The 21,712-nt window shown below is 42.1% G+C and overlaps 1 protein-coding gene across 3 annotated transcripts in view; it reads right to left on the bottom strand.

The window, feature by feature from the left end:
• Positions 1-21,712, bottom strand: part of ryk (receptor like tyrosine kinase) — a 62,006-nt gene that overhangs the window by 15,921 nt on the left and 24,373 nt on the right. Inside the window, exons 3-9 of one of the 3 annotated variants that reach the window (XM_079506936.1) lie at positions 21,216-21,315; positions 20,555-20,686; positions 19,688-19,750; positions 16,381-16,525; positions 13,996-14,096; positions 10,402-10,485; positions 6,511-6,636 (exon numbers count right to left, since the gene is read on the bottom strand). In XM_079506936.1, the coding sequence (XP_079363062.1) occupies positions 6,511-6,636; positions 10,402-10,485; positions 13,996-14,096; positions 16,381-16,525; positions 19,688-19,750; positions 20,555-20,686; positions 21,216-21,315 (751 nt within the window). The remainder of the gene's footprint in view (positions 1-6,510; positions 6,637-10,401; positions 10,486-13,995; positions 14,097-16,380; positions 16,526-19,687; positions 19,751-20,554; positions 20,687-21,215; positions 21,316-21,712) is intronic. The other 2 variants (XM_079506937.1, XM_079506938.1) reach the window with 2 other exon arrangements.

Below are 21,712 nucleotides of genomic sequence, written 5' to 3'. Positions count from 1 at the left end.
AGGACCGAGCCTATGTTTGTTCAGGACTGGAAGACTGGGAATGTATTGCTACTCGTTGTGTCAACACGTCATCTGCAAACAGCATGTAGCCAAGTCACAGCATGGCCTGGTAGTGCAGCTCGCCCCTATCCAACCCATTCTGTCACAGCATGGCCTGGTAGTGCAGCTCGCCCCTATCCAACCCATTCTGTCACAGCATGGCCTGGTGGTGCAGCTCGCCCCTATCCAACCCATTCTGTCACAGCATGGCCTGGTGGTGCAGCTCGCCCCTATCCAACCCATTCTGTCACAGCAAGGCCTGGTAGTGCAGCTCGCCCCAATCCAACCCATTCTGTCACAGCATGGCCTGGTGGTGCAGCTCGCCCCAATCCAACCCATTCTGTCACAGCATGGCCTGGTAGTGCAGCTCGCCCCTATCCAACCCATTCTGCAGAGGTTCTTGCCTTTTACTAGCACCAAATTCTGCTATACAACCATGCTGTATAATAACCATAATCCATTTTGGAAAAACAAAAATGTATACTGGTCTCTATCAGTGTTAAATGGATATCACGTCCTAAACAAATCAAATTTAACAATCGATGGGTTACTAGAATTGAATTGTTGACTGAGAAAAGTGTAAACCTCAGAATGCCATCAAACTCTGTAATTGCCAAATAGTGATTGATGGCTTCATCTTCCTAAACTGTTTGATTACAATATACAGTAAACTGTCCTAGATGCTTTACATGTCATGCTTAATGGTACACACACACACACACACACACACACACACACACACACACACACACACACACACACACACACACACACACACACACACACACACACACACACACACACACACACACACACACACACACACACACACACACTTTTATTTTTATCTCAGCATGTTGAGCATCTTTACAACAATTTACAATGTATTTATTTGATTGTCCTACTGGTGATGAATAACAAAAGGATTTTAACAGCATATCACCTCTTTTATAACCCAATGAAGACCAGTGAGAACAGAATACAGTGCACAATAACAAAACTAAGAATTCACTGGAGCAGTTTAGACGGTTCAATGCCTTTTTATAGGTGCAAAGTACAAATTTGACTAGCATTTTGATGTTCAGTACTGTACATCTTCAGTCTGTTTTTTTTTGTGGCTTCCACCTTTATTAAAGGGACCAAGAAGTCACGAAGTGACTTTGGTCACTTATTGTTTTTGTGTTTATTTTTCTTCTTCTTCTCTTCCTTCAGCCAAAAATAGCTGTTCTGGCTGAACCGTGCAGTCGGTTTTCACGAAACCCGGTAATCTGATCATCATTTGCTATAGCGCCAAATGGTGGCGCTATAGCACTCAATTGATGCAAAACTTGCAAACTTGCAAACTTTGAACGTGCATATCTCATGAACCGTTTGACCGTTGGCAATGACACTTTGATACACATATGTGTCTGACTTTTGACCTCTGACCTTTAGATCACCCGCCATTTTGAATTATATGAAAAACAGTTCAAATGTAACTCCTCCCAGAATCTTAATCGTAGCACATTTTTTCTAAGTGAAAAAATGAAGTTTTTATGAACCAATGAAAATTGCTGTTTTGTGAAACTTCTTCTGCACCTAATACCTATATGAATACTGAATGATGTTACTGTTTAGAATGAGTCAACTGACTGTGTCTGCATAGCTCAGTCGGTAGAGCTCTCGCCGTTGGACCACAAGGTTGTGTGTTCAAATCCGGGTATGCATTGTGTGCTGCAAGATTTGTGATGACTCAACTATAGAAATATTGAAGTAGATTACATTTGACCCATCAGGCACTAGGACATGGCATCACAATAATAGAGATACTAGTAACTGAAATAGTGTAATAAGTCTCATTTTGTAATAAGTGTGTTTAGTGTAATAGTGTAATAGTAGTGTAATAGTGTAATAAGTGTAATAGTGTAATAGTAGTGTAATAAGTGTAATATTGAAATAGTGTATTGAGTCACATTTTGTAATAGTGTAATAAGTGTATTTAGTGTAATAGTGTAATAGTGTAATAGGTGTAATAGTGTAATAGTAGTGTAATAGTGTAATAAGTGCAATGTGTAATACTGAACTGTACCATACTGTGCTGTACCGTACTGTACCATATGGTACTGTGCTGTACTGTACCATACTGCACCTTACTGTACTGCACCATACTGTACTGTACCATACTGTACTGTACCATACTGTACTGTACTGGGACATGTTATGAGCATGTAGATCTGCTAATTTCTAAAAGTTTGAGTACTTATGCTGAACTAACACTGAATGATTTTCCTGTTAACAATGTAGTAACTGATTGTCTCCGTGTAGCTCAGTCAGTCGAGCTCTTGCCCTTGGACCGCAAGGTTGTTGTTTCAAACCCGGGTACAGACAACTCAGCTCGTCAGTCTTATTTGTGCATATTGTTCTTATTGCGCATTGTTCTTCTTCTATCTTGGTCCCGCTTTATCGCTGCTTGCAGCTATATTTTTATTTTTTATTTTTGTAGAGGGATAGATTGAAAGTGGGCTGGCAGGAAATGGGGAGAGAGATGGGGGGGTGACACGACTCGAACCCGCAGCACACTGCCAGACTGGATTACCAGCCAAGGTGCCTGGACCGCTGAGCCACGGCCTAGGCCTTCATCAGTCATGACTGCTGATAGAAATGACTGCTGAAGATGTACTGAAAATCAAAACTACTTCGGTGCATTCTCTCACCTGTTGCTCCTGTGATGCCCTTACAATTGCTTAAAAATAATCAATTGTTTGGTTGCAGAATTTAGCTTTGATATTACTTGTTTATTGTGTACAAACACAATAAACCATGGGTTCCCGAACTTTTCAGCCTGTGACCCCAAAATAATGCTGCCATTGACTCCCGACCCCAACCTAAGCCCAGAGGTAATTTTATGCACGTGAACGTTTGGTGCACATTTGCCCGCACATATAATGTATTAATCCTAGGGATATAGAGGTTTTGTAACAATCATGGTTAAAATGTATTTATGATCACTGGTACGGCACCCTCTGAGCTGACTTGGAAATGAGTGGATTTTACGACCAACGTCCGCCAACGGCACGGCCAAGTTCAAATGATGAATTCCACACCTAACGTGGCAATGCTCGTAAATGTCCTTACGCTCACGATATGAGCATAAACGGCGTTGAGAATCTGGCCCTATGTCTTTAGATTTTAGATCAGGGGTTTTCAACAGGTGGTTCGTGGACCACTGGTGGTCCGTGGAGGTATTGCATGTGGTCCCTGACCATACATTTAGTAATGTAGGATTTGTTGATTTTTACTTTTTTCTTTCCATTAGATGAGAAACCATGAACTGAATGACCTGGTGAGAGACTTTGCTTTGCTTACCTATGATGGCCGTCCATGTAGTAATTTACTGACAAGTTGGAGGTCAAGAAATTCAACAGAAAAAGAGTTAGAAACTCAAGAGGGGGAAATAACTGGTTGTCTGGTTGAGACATTATTATTAGGAAATTATTAGTAGTCAATGGACCATTGGTTGAGAAACAGTGGGATGTACGTATCGTATACACATTGGATGCATAGCAAGTGTTACAAAAGCACTAATCTTAGCCCATATCCCCACCCAACAGTGGTCCCCAGGTTGATTCTAAGTCAGGGTATTGGTCCCTCATTCACAATCAGTTGAAAACCCCTGCTTTAGATCAAAACAATGGGATTTAGATTCAAAATCAGTGAAGTTTATTTATAAGCAATACCACCAGAGGCCTCTAGTCACAACAATGCCTCACACAACCAAGTTCTTGGTACAAGCTTGTAGAAAGTTAAAAAACAAAAAAAACATCAGTGTCCACCAATCGCTCAAGCACTATTACTATACAATTTTGGAAGATAATGGATTAAACAAACAAAATATTTGCTTTTTATATTTCTTTTAAATTATTATTTTTCCTTTTATATAATTTAACTGACTACCTTCAAACCTTTTATCCCCTGGCCTTTCTTTTACTAGTCTCATTTATTTAATTATCCTGGTGATTTTATAAAAATGTAAAAAGCTTGTAAACTATGTTAAAAGTCTTTTCTACAAATAACATTGTAATTTGCGTGGTTTGGATTCAAATTGGAAGTGTAAAAGCACTTGTGTCCAGACTTGCAGAAGGTTGTGATAGCAGACACAAGAGACATCAGAGCACATCAATCTTCTCAGAACAGCCTGCCTAAAAATAAACTCTGACTTGTATTAATAACTGAGCCAACATCATTCTGGCCTGGTCTCACTGTCAGATCATGGCCATCAGTCTGTTCAAACTTGCACACACCAATCAAAGTCAGATGCATTAAGCTAAAATAAAAATGATTTCACGAGCAAACCTTTTGCTCTTGCATAACCAGTTTAGACTTGACAAACGCAATGCATAAGTGCGTATGCCTGAAGAACATTATAATGTTATGTACAAAATGCATAGGTCATGAACGTACTGTACATCTGTTCTGAAGACAATTGTGAAATATGTACACAATGTATGTGTCAGGAATGCGTGTATGCCTGTTCTGAAGAAAATTGCAAGGTGCATGCCATATCTGGTTATGCAATGCCTGTTGTTTTTTGTTGTCAGAGAAGTTGTTCTCTTATCGTTGTCCGATAATCCAGAGTGGCACCATTAGTACTCTAGGCTAGTTGTTTATGATGCCAGCACATACAGTAACTGGGTAATATAACCGCAATTGGTACAGCAGCACAAATGTGATGCAAAGCTTGGCTGATCCGTCAAGCCGAATGGTTGCGTTTTCAGGGAAGCTGATGCCCATGGACACAGACAGACTGACAAATACAGACATTTGTGGATATTCGGTTATGGACAATAATAATTAGACCAACTTGCTCCCAGAGGGGAAATTAAATTTTCAGCTTCACAATTCGACACATTTCTGTTCTGGCCAGGAATCATACCTGGGACAACACGGGTGTCTGGCTCCTCAGGCAGGCTCATTTCTTGTCGCATAATTACAGGCTCATTCACTGCACAACGTACATGCATCTCCAGGTCATTGGCGCACACGCACACACACACACAATTGTAGATGTACCCGTGTAGCTGAAGACGACCACAGAGTGGCTAGGGGAATTCCATATTGGATGCCTTGACGTGTGTGCGCGTGCACATGTCTGTGTGTTACTATACTTGTGAGGAGGACCAAACTTGTGTCCCAACAAGTATAGTATGAAAGATAGACATTGTGACGACTGACAAGGGTAATTTTTACCTCACGGGAATGGTTGCTTTTATAATTTAAAAAAGGGTTTATTTTAGACCCTTTAAAGGTTTCATGACGTTCATTTTCATTTATTTTTCGTTTTTCTTTTAGGTTTTATGACCTCAATTACACCTAAAAAACCTGAACTTTGAACATTCAGTGGAGTTTCTGTTATCTGGAGTTTTCTGGAGTTTGGAAGCCTTTTGAGCTGCAATGAAAACAGGCAAAACAGTGAAAACAGTGACATCTGCTGGCAAATCCCATTGACATATATGGGATTTGCAGGCTGTGACATCACAAACAGCAGGAAAATCAGAGCACTTGTTTGAGCCAGAAAACCCCAGAGCACAGAAAATCTACTGAATGTTAGTTCAGTAGTTCAGTAGAATGTCTAGTTCAGGTTTTTTAATGTCACAATCCCTTTAAAGTTATAACTAGGACCAGATTCAGGTTGGCGTTAGGATTAGGCATGATGAGTTTTGGCCTGATGTTTACTTACTGTAGTTGCACACTGGAGTATAAATCAGGCTTTATGGTTACGGTTAGAAATGCTGAAAAAAAGAGGTAAAAATGGCATCTATCTATCCATCTATACATTCACAAAATCTCTGTCTGTCCTGTCTGTGCAGTGCAGAGTGGGTATTCGGTCGGATCAAGGGTTGTCGGAAAAATAATTAAAATAAAAACATGAATATATGCATGTCTGTCTGCATATCTGTGGAGGATACACCAAATCTCTGTGTTTGTAGGCGCAGGGTTTCCCCGATTGCCTAATTCAACCCATCGGCTTCATGGATTAGCCAAGCTTTGCATCGTTTGTCCTGCTGTGCCAATATAAATTGTAGTTTACACAATAAAAGTCCATTCGCGTTTGCCCATGTATGTCATCAACATGTCATCTTCAGTTTCTGACATCAACACGGATCCCCATATCTCAAATGTATATAGTCAATCTGTCGTATGTTAGTGGGTGCCGCAACGGGTACTCTGAAAACAAGTGCAATGGGTACTGCATGAACCGGTGGAGCATGCATTCCCAACAAGCATCGTTGTCTTGCATCATTCCCGAGTAGGGGGGTTTATAACTGTGGTGAAGAGTACTTGTGTGGTCCTCGAATAGTATAATTCATAATATTGCTGTCCTAAAATGTTTATGTCCTCACAAGTATAGTAATACAATACAATGTGTGTGTGTGTGTGTGTGTGTGTGTGTCAGCGACACTCTTTTAGACCGTTATCAATAGTGTGGTATACCTTCATGCAAGACGTCCCGTAGTGTGACTCTCTCCCTGGAGATGGCGATGTCCTTTACCTTGGCTTTGGCTTCCATTAAGGTCACACTTCGCAGGTCGTTCTTCTCTATGCGCAAGGATGGATAGCCTGGGAGGGGACATGCATACGATCACCAACTCTGACTCTGTATGGAAGGTTGAGAAGGATTGGCCAACTCTGAATTTGAATGTGAACCCGCTTATTGAATCTTTTGGGTAACTTATTGGTGGACAATGTGAGGGAAACTATTTGTCGATGCAGCTTTTAGTGCCCTTTGTGACAATCAATCAATGTCAGCCTTCTAAAACAACAGAAATGTATTCCATTCCATTAATTTGGGGTGAAAAGATACAAGAAGAGAATGTTGGCTTGGAGCTTATTAAATCTGAATAATTTGCCCGCAGTTGCAATATGGAACTGGCCTTCGAATTCCAACACTACGAAAAGATATTATTGTGACCGTAGGCCGCATTTACTATGAAAACCTGCATATCCGTGTGTCACGTTCTGTGTGTCACGTTACACCTCTACTACATATATGGTCAAGCCTCGTGACATCACGCCTCCATATATGGTCACGTCCTTGTGACATCACGCCTCTATCTCCATATATGGAGCTGACCCGTTTTGACATTCCATATGTTGATCCTTCCCCATCCGTCCTTCCTCTTTGATGTCTCCCTTTTGACTGATACCTGTCCATTCAAACTCTAGACGGGCCCGCCACAAAGTTATTAGTGCAGCTGCGCCCGGCAGCCGGCGAAAACTAGAGTTCTCAACAGGCTCGAAACTTAAGGCCCGGCCCTACCTGGGCCCTCATCAAACCCTGTACACTCAAGACACTGCCCCCGCTGTCAGTACACTCTCAGATATCCATATATGGAGCTGACCTGTTCTGAAATTCCATATGTTGATTTGACCTCATCAAACCCTGTACACTCAAGACACTGCCCCCGCTGTCAGTACACTCTTAGATCTCCATATATGGAGCTGACCTGTTTTGACATACCTTATGTTGATCTGACCTAATCAAACCCTGTATACTCAAGACACGCTCCATATATGGCCAGTACAGAATTAATTCCATATGTTGATCTGACCCCCCATGCCAAAGCGCCAGCGCTCGCCCACCTTAAATTCGACACACGCATTCCACAACCCCACAGGGAGTGCAGTACCCGGTGTCGAGTTGGTCGGACCCACGGTTGTCCAGAACCACCATAAAAGGCCTCTACCTGGGTTCTGGACAGGGCTCCTGCCCAGTGTCCATTTATGGAGCTGGCCTGTTCCGACATCATTCTGACGTCTGCATAGAATCCATATTTGGGCATGCCTGACAAAGAACTCCATATATGGGCATAACAGGGACACAGACAGAATATATGGGTGCGGCATGCATTTCCATCTTGCATCGTTCCAAGTAGGCCAGTGCCCAACGGGCACCGCTGTAGAGGCTCCAACGGGCACGACTCTAGTTAAAATAATACAGCCAAGTTTCTTGAAAACACAGAGGGCAATATTTTTAATTCAGAGAATTCTAAAATTACAAGGAAAGCAGTGGGCCAGACTTGGTGCACCGCAGGCATTGCATCAAAGCAGCTGTATTCCATGGTTACAGCAATGCATTTCATAAGCTCTCTACGCACTGACACTGACGCTAGCTGTCATCATTCTATAGTACAATGTGGGCAGTTCTTCAAGGTCAAGCTCATTCAAGCGTATTCAAGATGCATAGTCAGGGGTTTTCCAGCACCTCAGCTACAGAAAATTACCATCAATGAGAAGCCAGAACTTTTAGTTTGTTTCGATTTCAAATGTTTTAGTTAAAGGCATTAATAGCACAATGAAAACAATGCAATGAAATGCCTGGTACAGTGCATATGTTCAAGGCACAAATTACTGTACAATGCAAAAAAAATGCATGTAATAAAATGCCTGGTACACATTCAAATCTAAGCTCATTCCTGAACCACCCCAAAACAATGTTCTAATTTAAGCATAATATTCAAACACCCGTACTAACCCTGTTCTTAAGGTGCATACCGAAACAACGTTAAGCTTGCTACAGTATCTTTCCACAGATAAGCGTACAAGCTAAACATGACCGTCTTGTATATAAACACATCTTGTGTGTACACAACATTTTAACGATGAACGATAAGCTATTCTAACATCACGTGTCTCCAAGGCTCATGGCTAATAAGGAGCACTGTGACAGCACCAAGTTATGTGCAGCTGCTCACAAATAAGTGAGGTTAACCACCGCTAGAGGGTATAGCGTCACCCAAGCAAACTCAGAACAAACCTGTGAGACACACTCGGTATCATGACTGATTGTAAGCACTGGCTGACACCTTGGCTCAGTTTGAGTCAGGCGCCAAGGCAGACAATGTGCCCCTGGGACATCCCAGGAAACTCTGACTTGTCTCGTACAGCCGTGCCACATTCTTTGTCAGATTTACAGCGCACCGAGTTCTCAACTCCACATGAGTTTGAAGAAGTAGGGGTCGACGTGAGGGCTTAAAGGAGTTGTTCACCCCCCAAAAATACTTATTTGTTTCTATCAATTACACACCCCATGAGGCCTTGAATTCACGGATATGTCTTATTTTTGTCACATTCCTGAGCCTATAATTTGATGACCGGTCCGGGTCATCGGTCAGTAGGAGACTCAGTAAGAGACTCTTTGAGTCTCTACTCAGTCATCAAATTATTGGCTTAGCAATGCAACAAAAACTAAAGAATCTTCATGAATTCAAGGCTTCATGTGGGTAGTAATTGATATCGAAAAAAAGTAATTAGTGTTTCTTTGAAACTCAGCCAACCTTTTGCTGAAACGTTTACGCTAGTGATGTCACTGGGTTAAAATCTGTGATGTGAAAATTACAACTGTTACTTTTTTTAGACTCTACCCTTGAGGCCATGACATTGTAGTTGTGTGCCGTGTTTATGGCAAAACAGTGACCTTGACTTCAGAAAATATGAATAGGATTGATGCAACGGTGCAAGCCAGGCCGAGTGCTTGAACAAAATGCATGCAACACCGAAAATTGACTAAATGGGAGAGAAATACAGACGTCTTGGTTAATATGGGCTATGGGTAAATAATAGTGTTGTTTTTATTTATAGACGATAACAATCATCAGCAGTGAACTGAAATGCACATCAGCGTTGTGATTATATTTCATGTTATATTTCATATTGGTTTAGGAAAAGGATAGGGTTAGGTTGGTTGGATAGTGTGGTACGTGTGCACTGTGTCAGACAGCTCACTGCTACCACCTAGGGGTCAAACTAAGCACATTATTCACAATATTCATATGCAACACAATCTATGAGAGCATGTAAAAAAATAAGTGAGTTAGCTATGAACACAAGACAATACACACAATGAAGACACACGTTATGAAATGGTTATACATTTCCATAACACATGAAGTGGATGGGCTCGACTTTAGATCACCTGCCCTGGGCACGGGAGCTCCTATTAAAGAGGCCCAATCAAGTTTCATATAAATTAGGATTAGTGTCACATATGTGTAAATTCCTACCCTAGCATGAATCAATATATAGATGTGTTTTACAGTCATTACCAGAGTAAACAAACTCTAACTCATACCATTAGGGGCTGAAATACAGTAGTAATAATAGTAAAAGTAATAGTTTTTAGTTTACTCCAAGTTGTTTTTCAAGATACAAATTGCTTTAGAAGAGTATTCTGTGTGGGTAATCGGCATCACAATGAAAATTAATTTTTCAATGTTTTATTACCATTGCCAGTAATTTGATTTTGAGGGCCCACTTTAGTCACTTGCAATAATCACCTCATGGCCCAGAGGCCCGGAATCGTTGCTGTGCTGAAATGGAACTTACTTTTGGTTTCGTGTGAGGGGGCACCAGGGTTTGGAAAGGAGGCGGCAGCAAGCTGGAGTATGGGTGCGGTACCAGGGTGATTGTCTGATGACAAGAAGAGGTAGAAGAGGGGGAGGGAATGGAGAGGGTGGGGGAGAGAGACAGACAGACAAGACAGACAGACAGACAGACAGACAGACAGACAGACAGACAGACAGACAGACAGACAGACAGACAGACAGACAGACAGACAGACAGACAGAGATGTGGTTTTAATGGAGAGCTCACTCAAATTGCAGCCTGACCTTATGTGATGGACGTGAATTACACAGAAAATTTCTCAGTGCTAATTCAAGGGTCCAATTTGACATTCTCAGAGTTTAATAGCACTGAGGGTTTTTGATGAGTTGGACTTATATTTTTTCCCCAGTAGGGCTGGGCGATATCAAATGAATATCACAATTATTTCAAACTTTTACCTCAATTACGATTTATATATAAATCGTAATATATATATATATATATATATATATATATATATATATAAAAAAAGAGAAAAGAGTACTGCTTGTGAGCTTGTAGATCTATTAAATAGATCTAAGTAGATCTATTTCACTATGTCTGTACGCTACCGATTTTGTGTGTTATATAAGAAATGTAAAAATATATAAATAAATAAAAACCTGCTTCTCGATTAACCAATTACCCTACATGAGCAAGATTAAGCCGGTTATTGGTTCTAAATATTGGTTTTGATATATTTTCTATTAATTGCCCAGCCTTATTTCCTGGTCTATACAAGACGCATCCATCATATAAGGCATTCACGCAAGTTGGGTAAACTTACCCATTGTGGGTTGGGTTGAAAAACAAAACAAAAGGTGAGATAGATGGATGGTTGTGCCAATCAAGACATTCAGCAAAGCAAATGAGACAAAGAGGGATGTGTGGGTGGAACAAAATGCATGGAGTCTGAGGTGGAATGGTAGCCACTAGGTGGCAGTAATGTCAAACACAGAGACGGGAGACATACAACTCTGTGATAAGAGCTCGGTGTGCTATTCAATGTAAAGACAACAGCTAGGCCTTGATGGAATGGAATGAGAAAACACTGAAAGAATGGAGGTAAGAAGTGCTGAACAAGTACGAGGCTGCTAGCCCGTGCCTACCAGCCAAACTGCTGTCGATGACGCACTTTCCCCACAATGAGAAACAGGCAAGTTGAGTGTCACGTTCTCTTTACATTGCACTCTGCAGAATGTTTCGGTCACATACCATGCAGTGCAACATCGCCCATAATTAATGGTTGGCTGTGCCAGCAGCAGGACCGGCTGGCAGGACGGGCTGGTAGCCTCTATGGTTGTGCCACCTCCCAACAATAACAGTAAAGGACCTCTGCTGGATGATATGTGCTATAGGCCGACTACTATTTACAGTTGGTGGATGAAGCTCTGGCACTGAGGTCCTGAGGTAGCAGAGTCTTTGATTTCTCACAAAACAAACGGTGCAGTTAAGTGACAGGACAAACGCTCAGTATAGGAAGATGGTGCTTTGACCAGAAAACATTTGTTGCACTACTTTCCACTTTTGAGGTTTAGAAGTAGGATGCACACAGATCATTCAAAGCACATCAAAGTGTGCCATAATCATTGACAAGTTAGCCATTTCTTTACCTCACCATGTTATTATTAATTCCTTTCCTTCTTTTGTTATTGATGCTAAAATGTGGAAGGAGGAACCAAAACAAAATAATTTACTATAACTTACTATTCTCATTAACTGGGACAAACCGAGACCGAGACTATTATTCAGCCTTCACTGAACTTACAAACACACTACCTTACTGAAAGTTCTACACATACTGTACACAGACATACTGCCCTCAGTGGAAGCCAAGACAGTGATCGAGTACATTTTAAGTGACACAGGAAAAAACGCAAGGGCAAGAGGAACTGTCTTGTTTATTACAACCTTATGATTCCAGTTAAACTAAGTGGATCATTCGCAGCCCATTATCTAATTTGGAAAAGAATGCACATTTGGATATGAGAGAGTGGGGAGGGGCTCAACGTGATTCAAGACTTCTGAAGCACTTGTCCAAGTCAATTCAAATGAGTATAAAAGTAAGTATTTACCTGATAGCGTTGAAAGTTTAATATCTTGCATTTACCATCTCGGGTGTTATATAGATAAGATCTTCAATGCAGTATTTTTTAATTACTTGAAAAGTTCCTCGTTTTCTAATGCCAGTAAAATCCTGTTCCAAACTTCCAACATCCAATATCAGAGAACAAGAACATGAATTTAGGCTTGCAGTGACACTTGTTTAGCATAAGCAGCATAAGCATAAGGTTCAGTTTAAAAATAAACTTATTATGGACTTTGTATAATAATTATTTCCCTACCTGTATGCAAATGATTAATGATTAATGACAGTTGGCTGGCAGGTTTCTGTAATATGAAAGTGAGAATCTAAGCCAATATTTAGAGTTTAGACACTGTGGTGTTAATGAGCTGTACTGCTGGAAGTCCACTGCTGCTGTTGTGTGAGTTGCTGTGGATGCTTCCCAGCACATTGCCAAGTCTGGACCAAAATAAATGCTTCACCTAGTTTATCTGACCAGCGTATATATTTAGAATTTGAAGCAGCAGACTGCAAGAATGCACTGAATAGGGCAGTTGATTCAAAGACTGTTTTATACTTTGTTGTACAACGGTGTTGCAAAAAAAAGAAAAACCCTGATCTACAAGCTCACAACCTGTTGTGAGCTTGTAGATCTGTTATTTTTGGCTATAAGGACGTGCCCAAAATAGGGACACCGGGTTTTCATCTATTAAACTCACAATTTGGGCATCTCACATTATAGGTGAAAATTGTCTGTAATTGCCTATATGCTTAAATTATACACATCAGCTGGTGATGCACAGCAAAAAATAGCAGATGCACAAGCTCACACCGTGTCAATGTGATGCGTTGTGGCTATTTTCCTCATATGGCGGTGTCTGGATTATGTGGTTAAAAACCACAGGACAATGTTTTGTTAGCTTTGTCCAAAAAAAGAAAAGATGAAGAAGGAAGAGGGAAAAAGGACTATAAAGAATGGATATGTGACCCCGTCACATTACCATTGAGGTGCCTGGCAGCCTGGGGGACTCGGGGAACCAAGCCAGCATTGAACTGGAGGCACTACTGACAGATATGTTGCACATAAAAAACTAGGCCTGATCTGACTACAGCTAAATCTCACTGTGAACTGATCTGACATCGTCACAAAAAGCAGAGACACGTCGACAAAGAACTTCCCACAGGGGGAAGCCAATGACATGTCAGAAATGTAAACCTAACCACCACATGACAGGGACAAGAAGACTTATCTGTACTTTAACAATAAATACCCACAGTGCATAAAAAAAGCTTTTTGGTAATGTAGGACACTAAATGACCTCACTGTATTGTTTATGCCCTGCCTTTCTTTTCTTTTTTTTTGTGTAAAGCACTTTGAGCTGCATTTCATGTCATGAAAGGTGCTATACAAATAAAGTTTTATTATTATTATTATTATTACTGGCACAGCTCCTTAGGGATTTATAGTTTGGAGGGAGGGAAGCTCTTACTGGTGACAGGGGCAGCGTTGTTGGGGGTGTCGGCCCTCAGGTACTGCGTGGTCTGCGTGGATGGCTGGGACAGTCCCTGGGAGCTTCCACTTTCGCTCACGCTGCAAGACACAACGTGTGCAACACAGTTTATTAACATGGTTAGTCTACTGAGCCACCTGTCCTAGTAAACTAATTTGTCTTTAAAAGCAGGTCTGACTTTCATTATTTCTGTCCCATTGAGATGGTTATCTCTTTTACAAGGGAGCCAGGGCCAAGAACGCAAACAAGCAGGGATCAGAACATAGAATACAACACAAAGCACAAACTCAAGTAAAACTTATTGACATAGTAAACTATAAAATCTTTCTGAAGCTGATTCCAGGACAATAGAGCACAAAAATAAAATAAAAGCACAGTGAAAGTTGTTATATTAATTTGATTTCAAATAAAAAAGACAATTGAAATAGCCAAAGAGTAAGTAACCCTAAGATGGCTTAATGAATTAAAATGTGCTAATGAAGTCAGACTGGCCGTGTCATAGAGAAGACAGCGATGTGTCAGTGGCATTTAAAGTAAAACATAAGGCTCCATGGTGGACTGTGTCGAGAGTAGTTCCTGCAGGACTGGAGAAGAAAATCCTGTTACCAGTCCTTGATGTTTTGTGTAACATGATGTTTTGCTGAACACTTAGATCGCCACGAAACTGCATCAGAGCTCACAGACACTGTGATCAAATCAAGCTAATTCCGTGAAATATCATTAAAGCAACTCAATTTATCTGAAAATATTACATTAGTGGCAGGGCGAACAACCTTTTCACGTAAGGAAAACTGTTGTTGTCGTCTTTACATGAGGATTGGGCCTGCCCTGAATAGACAATGATGGATGACCTGAAATACCTGCGTCATCGCTAACTGCTTTCAACCGGGTGTCCCTATTTCAGGCATGTCATTTGATTTAACACATCGAGTGCCGCCTGCTGGACGAAAGTGTTATGGCACTTGGATGCCGGTGATTTCTGGATATTCCACTATGACTTTTTTTGCTGCTAGCTGTTAGCATAAATGTAGTTAACTTGTGCCACAGCCTGCGTTTACATGTCGGGAGCAATGCGAGACAAAGTCACAAAAGACATACCAACTTTGGATGGCTGAATATCACCAAGAACAGCGATCCTAGATTCCCGACTTATGGAGGTTTGAAAATCCCGCTTTGAACTGAGGTAAATGGAGGATTTTTAACATCCCATAGCTGGTGGTGACGGAGGCGTTGCATAGCAACCGGATCAATGTTAACAGCTGCTCTGGGGCTCAACCATTATATAAACGGAGTATACGAGGGGGTCCGGTATATATACGTACTTAGCAAATAACGTCCCATAGCTGGGGGGTACGTATATATATATACGGACCTGGTAGAGAAATAATTAAAGATAGAAGGCTTGGTATTGCCTATGATGGCAGAGGTGGTCAACGGGGACATCGTGACTCCACGAAACCTGTCAATCTCAAAAGACACCTGACAAACATAAGAAGAACTAGAAAAAGTGCCCCTCGGGGCACAGGTCTCCACCAGGGCAGGTCAGGTTGTGGCCTCCTGGTGGCGCTATAATAGGCCAATGTGAAAAGGGTGGCATTTCTTCATATGTGGTGGAGACAAATATAAGAAATGAGTGTAATGCGTGCAAGATAAATACTCGGCTGTTACAAGTTCATCCAAGGGGAAACACTGATCAGCATTTTTTGCTGATCAGTGGTGAAGAAGCAGATCATTCTATAGATCTACCTTACACACCCGATGACCCTGCTAACACAGCTGTTCCATGCAGCCACCTGGAAGGAAGAACATTTACAGCTAATCTGAATTCACAGGAACACTACGGCACAGGTTTCAGCTCGTTATGAGCCCTGGGGGAGGTGAGAGCTGCTTTTATGATGCTCTTTGGACATCAATAAGTTGGGCTTAACAGCATATATATTTATAAATATCTTTCACAGCTGAAAGATCTAAGGTTCGCTGGCTGTGTGTGCTGTTGCTTTTTCTTTTAAACAGCCCTCATTTGGCATGCTTAAACATAATCACAAGTCACAACCCCACAATAGCCAATACCACCCCCATCCTCTGGGTCCGATAGCATTTGACACGTCTTATCTCCTTTCAAGCACTTTACCCCTAAATACTTCATTGACCGAGGTTCCTAGTGATCTATCCTCGAACCAATTATGTTTTCCTTCCTCTCTACACCATATGTCTTCACCTAAAATAGCCAATCTTCAGGCTCACAATGCTTTGCAATGCAATTTTCGCCCCCCATTAATTTGGTTAAACACAATGGCTTGGGTATTTTTTCCCTGATTATTACAATTGTGGCACCGATAGCAGAGACAATCAAGAGAGACAGACCTGTCCTCCATCTCCACTCTCTTCATGCTGTGCAGGTGGAGAATGGCGAGGATGATGGCGACCACGAAGATGACGATGCAGCAAACGCTCACGCTGATGTAGAAGACCCGGGTGGAGGTGGTGGGGGCGGCCACGCTGCCGTCAACTGGAGGCACGGTGGGGTCAGGGGTCACAGGCCAGACGAGAGAAAAGAGACGTTAAAGAAGCGCATAGGATACTTTGTCACCCTTTCAGAAACGACAATTCTAAACACGCCTTCTAAATCCTAACCTACTTTTTCTGTATAGCAACACAGATTTCAGGGATTGAAAGGTATAAAACATATACAGTAGCTTACAGGTCTAAGGGAGCTAGACAAGGTGTGCAACAATAACAAAAATAAAATAATTATATATATATATATATATATATATATATATATATATATATATATATATATATATATATATAGGATCAGTAAATAAAATAGATTAATTCTAGTATATATAGTAGTAGTATAGTTTATATAGTATTTTGGGTATGTCATATGTGAAAACATTCTAAAAATGATATAAGATATATCATATAAGTAACTACAAAAAGTGCCCTTCTGGGCACAGGTCTCCACCAGGAGGATAGGAGTGTGTGTGATGTTTGGCAAAATATTTAGGAGTAATATAAACATGTTTGTTTGGGGTTTTGTGTGTGTGTGTGTGTTTGTGTGTGTGTGTGTCGTGACTTGGCCTGTTGTAGCGCCACCATGAGGCTGATTTGAAAACTGTCAAGTGGCATTTCTTCCTCGGCCTAGTCCGAATAGGCATGCACAGTTTCACCGCAATCGGACGCTGCGTTGAGTAGTTGTGGCAAAACGGGTACAAAACGGGCCAATCGTAGCCAATCAGGATGGATAATTATGAGAAATCAAACAAATCACATGATCACATGACTATGGAGAGCATGTGTACTGATTTGCGTGAAATTTGGATAAAATCTGAAGGAGTAATATTAGAAAATGTGTTTTACATATGTATGTTGGCCTCCTGGTGGCGCTATAAAGAGCAGATGTGAAAAATTCCAGGCAAAGGTTTTTCCTTGACCTCTAGGGAGTGTGCATACAAGGTTTTACACAGATCGGTGCAGTTATAGGTAAAAACACAAATCGGCCAGTTATAGCGCCACCATGAGGCTGAGTTGAAAATATTCAAGTGGTATTTCTTCCTCGGCCTAGTGGTATTGTGCGTGCAAAATTTCACAGAAATCACACGATGTGTTCATGATTTGCAGCATTTTGTTTGAAACGGAGCACTCCTGCGAACTCTGATCTTAGCCAATCAGGATGGAGTCTGAAAAATCTGAAAGACCCTTTTCGTTGAATGGCTCTAGAGAGACTGTGCACCGATTTGCGTGATGTTTGGACAAAATCTGTAGTTGTACTATCAAAACATTTGTTTTGCACAAAGCGGCCTCCTGGTGGCGCTATAACAGGCCAATGTGAAAACTTTGGGGCAGAGGTTCAGCTCTGGCATTCAGGGAGTGTGTGTGCGCAGAGTATGGCTACGATCAAGCCAACGGTGCCAGAGATTAGCTGTTCACAGACGGACGGACGGACGGACTGACACACGGACACACGGACGGACGGAGTGCAAAACATACTCTCTCCCCATGCCTTCGGCCTGGTGGAGACAAAAATAAGCTCACAACACGGCGCATCATGTCACCTTGTTAGCCTGTAGGTTAAGTGGTTAATTAGTTGTAAAAAAAAAATCACATCTGTGTGAAGTGAGGGGCGCTCATATTGATTAGGTGATGGTAATGATGATGAAAAACAAACAGTATCAAAACAAACATTAAATTATCTTTATTGTTAATGGGATTTAATGTTTGTGTTAGGGAAAAAACTAACATTAATTTCTCTTCATTGTCAATGGCGTTTTTAAAACATTGAACATTGAAACATTGAACTAAAAACAAACATTAAACCTGTATATAGGAGGGGCTAGTGCCCCTCAAAAATATAAAAGAATAATCGCTAAGAAAATAATGGATAGTTGTAGCTCTAGGTAAGACTAGCAGCCGCTAGAGGCCATGCTGCTCCTTACACTCGAGCAGAAGGCTGGCGCTAGAAGAAAGGCCACAGAGTCTCCATCAACAGTAGGGTTCATCCACCAGGGAGCATGAAGGTGCACAGGTCATTCTATGGGAATCCAGCTAGTAGATTTCAAGGTATCTTGTTTGGCACCAAAATGTTCGATGGACTGACATGCGTTACTATCTTAGGAGCCCCATCGCTAGCGTGGCCAAACATTGTCCCATAAGGTTTAAAGATTTCAATTAACCCTGTAGTCTTTCCATTATGTCAGCGATGAGCTAGAATGCATGGTAAGGCAATGGGAAGAGGGGGAGAAAGACTGAGAAAAGCGTGCAAAGGTGATATGGTGAGTCACTCTAAAGTGCTCTGATATGGGGTTAATGGAGACCTAAAATACCAGAGACTCGGCCCGGGATCCAGTGTCTGAGTGCTTTCCTCACCACGTCTCTAAAAGCCTGTGAGGGGGCCTGGGTTCCTCGGGCCCACCCAAGCAGAAGGGGGGCAGGCCACTAATGGAGCTTTGTTGCTGAAGCAGTGGGCTCACAATGGCTGTGAGCGCAGAGCCCAGGCAGAGCCCCGGCGGAAGAGACCAACCAGTCAGCTACGGAGGGGGGGGCGGGTTGACGAGAGTGTGTCTCAGCACTGGGGAAGGGTCATCTCGATGCCATTCATAGTTTCTCTAACCCCCACCTATTTATCTTCGTCTCTCCCTCTCTGGGCCTTGAATTGTACATCTTACTGCCTCTAAGCAATGTGAGCTGCACTACGGCGAGGCTCCACTGGCTGATCCAGCCTCCATGTCATCAGTGGCTGAGGGCATCTTGAATGGTGGCTAAGTGGGTGTAGAGAGAGGCCGTACTTTACCTGTAAGGTCCCAGGTCCTTCTTAAGCCTGATTTATATACACAATTATACAAGCTGACAACGTGTTACATCGTGACACATTGTGACTGAGCTTGTAGATTGGTTATTTTCAATGAGCAACACCCGCGCACAACTAAGAATAACTCAATCTTTACAGTACATGACAATAGCCGCTCGTCCTGACAAAGTGTTCATGAGTCCGAGTGTGACACTGAACTTCTCATTCTGCTCAGTCATTGCAAATCACAAAGGTTAATTATGTCACGTGAAGGTGTGTGCGTGCGTGTGCGTGTGTGTGTGTGTGTGTGTGCGCGCGTGTGGAGAGGGGGGTGTCTGGAAGAAGGCAGAGCCAAATGGATTGGTGAGGCATGCTTACATTCAGGCCTCAGAACGGTGCCGTTGTTGGACGGCGAGGAGATTTTGGGGTCGGAATCTATTCCTGTCACAGGACGGGAGGGAAAAGAGGAGAGGAGGGGATTAGATCAGCGGCTGTATCAACAGCAGGTTTCAGTCAAACAACAGAGACATCCACGTAACACTGAAAAGAGACGGAGACAAGCAACGCCTTCCACTCCCGAGATGGAGGCAAAGATGGCGAGATGGCTTAACATACGACATGTGACTTGCATAGCTGAAAATCAGTATGCACGGAGGGTGGGAGCTGGGGGACAAGTAGAGAGTAGAAAAAACCCAGTTACTATGCTGGAGAATCCATTGGTCTTGGTCTGGGTCACCAGACTGTATGACTTGGGTGCGAACTAGGCTAGTTTTAGCTCCCCAACCGTATACACTTTAAGTTCCATTGTGGCAGACACAAATGCCATTCTTCCACGGCTGCTAATTTAACTTATGCGCTCAAAATAAAGTGGGGTATACATTTGTATCCTTGGCCCATATGACAAGGAGCTTCTGGGCAACGTGTAATTATCTAGCGGGTTTTAAAATAGTAACCGAGCTCAAGACAAATACTGGTACAATTCACACGGTGGGATCTTCCAACAGCGCCGTGCTGCCGGAGGAGGATGATAAAAACCATGCACATTCACAAATGACATGGATAGACAGATGGATTTCTAAAGTCCTAAAGACTACAGCAGACAGTGCTGAAAAACGACTAATGGCTCCTTTAGGTGCATGAATGAAAAATATCGAAGCTAGCTAAATGTGAAACGTGTGTTATTCGCCAACGGAAGAAGTGAATCATTTCTCATTTCAAAACCCCTGCCTCAAGCTGTAAGCTTACGTTTATAGCACATTTTCCTCCTCTTGAAGTTGAGCACTGTGAAGTTGTTGGCGTGGATGGTCAGGTTGAGTTGCACCGACACAACTGCCTCTCCGTCCACCTTACCCGAACAAAACAGATCCACTCTGAAGACTGAACACAAACATACACATTCACCTTCATTAGAGAAAGCAATTCGCAGCACTTACACCAGCATTTCATACAGGCTCCGCACAAATAATATAACCCAGGGGCAAATTCAACAAATGTGCATGGATTACAGTTCTGTCCTGAGATGTTTTCTGAGAGGGGACATGCTCCGGACTACATGATGCAGTAGACTGAGAGGGGACATGCTCCGGACTACATGATGTGTTTTCTGAGAGGGGACATGCTCCGGACTACATGATGCAGTAGACAGCCTTCCAACTGTTTCCTGGTCGCAAACCACAACAAAACGCCTGCAGTTGCTACTCAAACCATTTCTAAAACCTGATCCTAGGAGACTGAAACTGAAACACTCTCGTCATCCCCGAGGCTGACGCATTTTCAGGAAAACATTACGTGCTTTCTTGTCATGCTTTCTTTTTTCTTTTTTTAAACAATACAGACTACCGGTACTAGTTCATACAAGCCCAGAGGATGTGATCCCTGTTATGGTTTTTGGAGATATTTGACGAACCGGAGACATCGCGAGGAACCTCCCCTTCGCTGGAGATGTTACTGGTGGGTGGGTTCATGGCAGCAGAGTTCTCCACATGGAAGCCGAGCCGATAGTCCACCTGACAAGAAGAGGAGAGATTGGTGTCACAAATGAGATAGCGGTTGGCCCAACACATGCCGACATACAGGGTATGTATGAGAGCATTAAAATACAATTTGTAGTGCCACTCTGTTGGTGTTCAAATTAAAAGCACAAGGCACAGACAACAGTTAACACAATAATATAATGTAAAGATGTTAGCATACAGTATGCAGTCAGACAAGTGATCATATAGCATTAGCTGACATTGGCTATGTTTACATTGTGCACAGTAATACTGCCTCATATCCCAGCTAAATCAAATATCCCAGGCTTAATTGTTGTTAAATGTTGTTTTATCTTCACTTTTAACCCACTTTTCGATATCCACTATGTGCCACCTGTAAACATACTTTCTGCCTGTCTTTACACCATCA

Source organism: Electrona antarctica, assembly GCF_951216825.1.
Source record: "Electrona antarctica genome assembly, chromosome: 7".
In the NCBI taxonomy this organism is placed as follows: Eukaryota; Metazoa; Chordata; class Actinopteri; order Myctophiformes; family Myctophidae; genus Electrona; species Electrona antarctica.
This window is presented reverse-complemented; position numbering and strand designations above follow the sequence as displayed.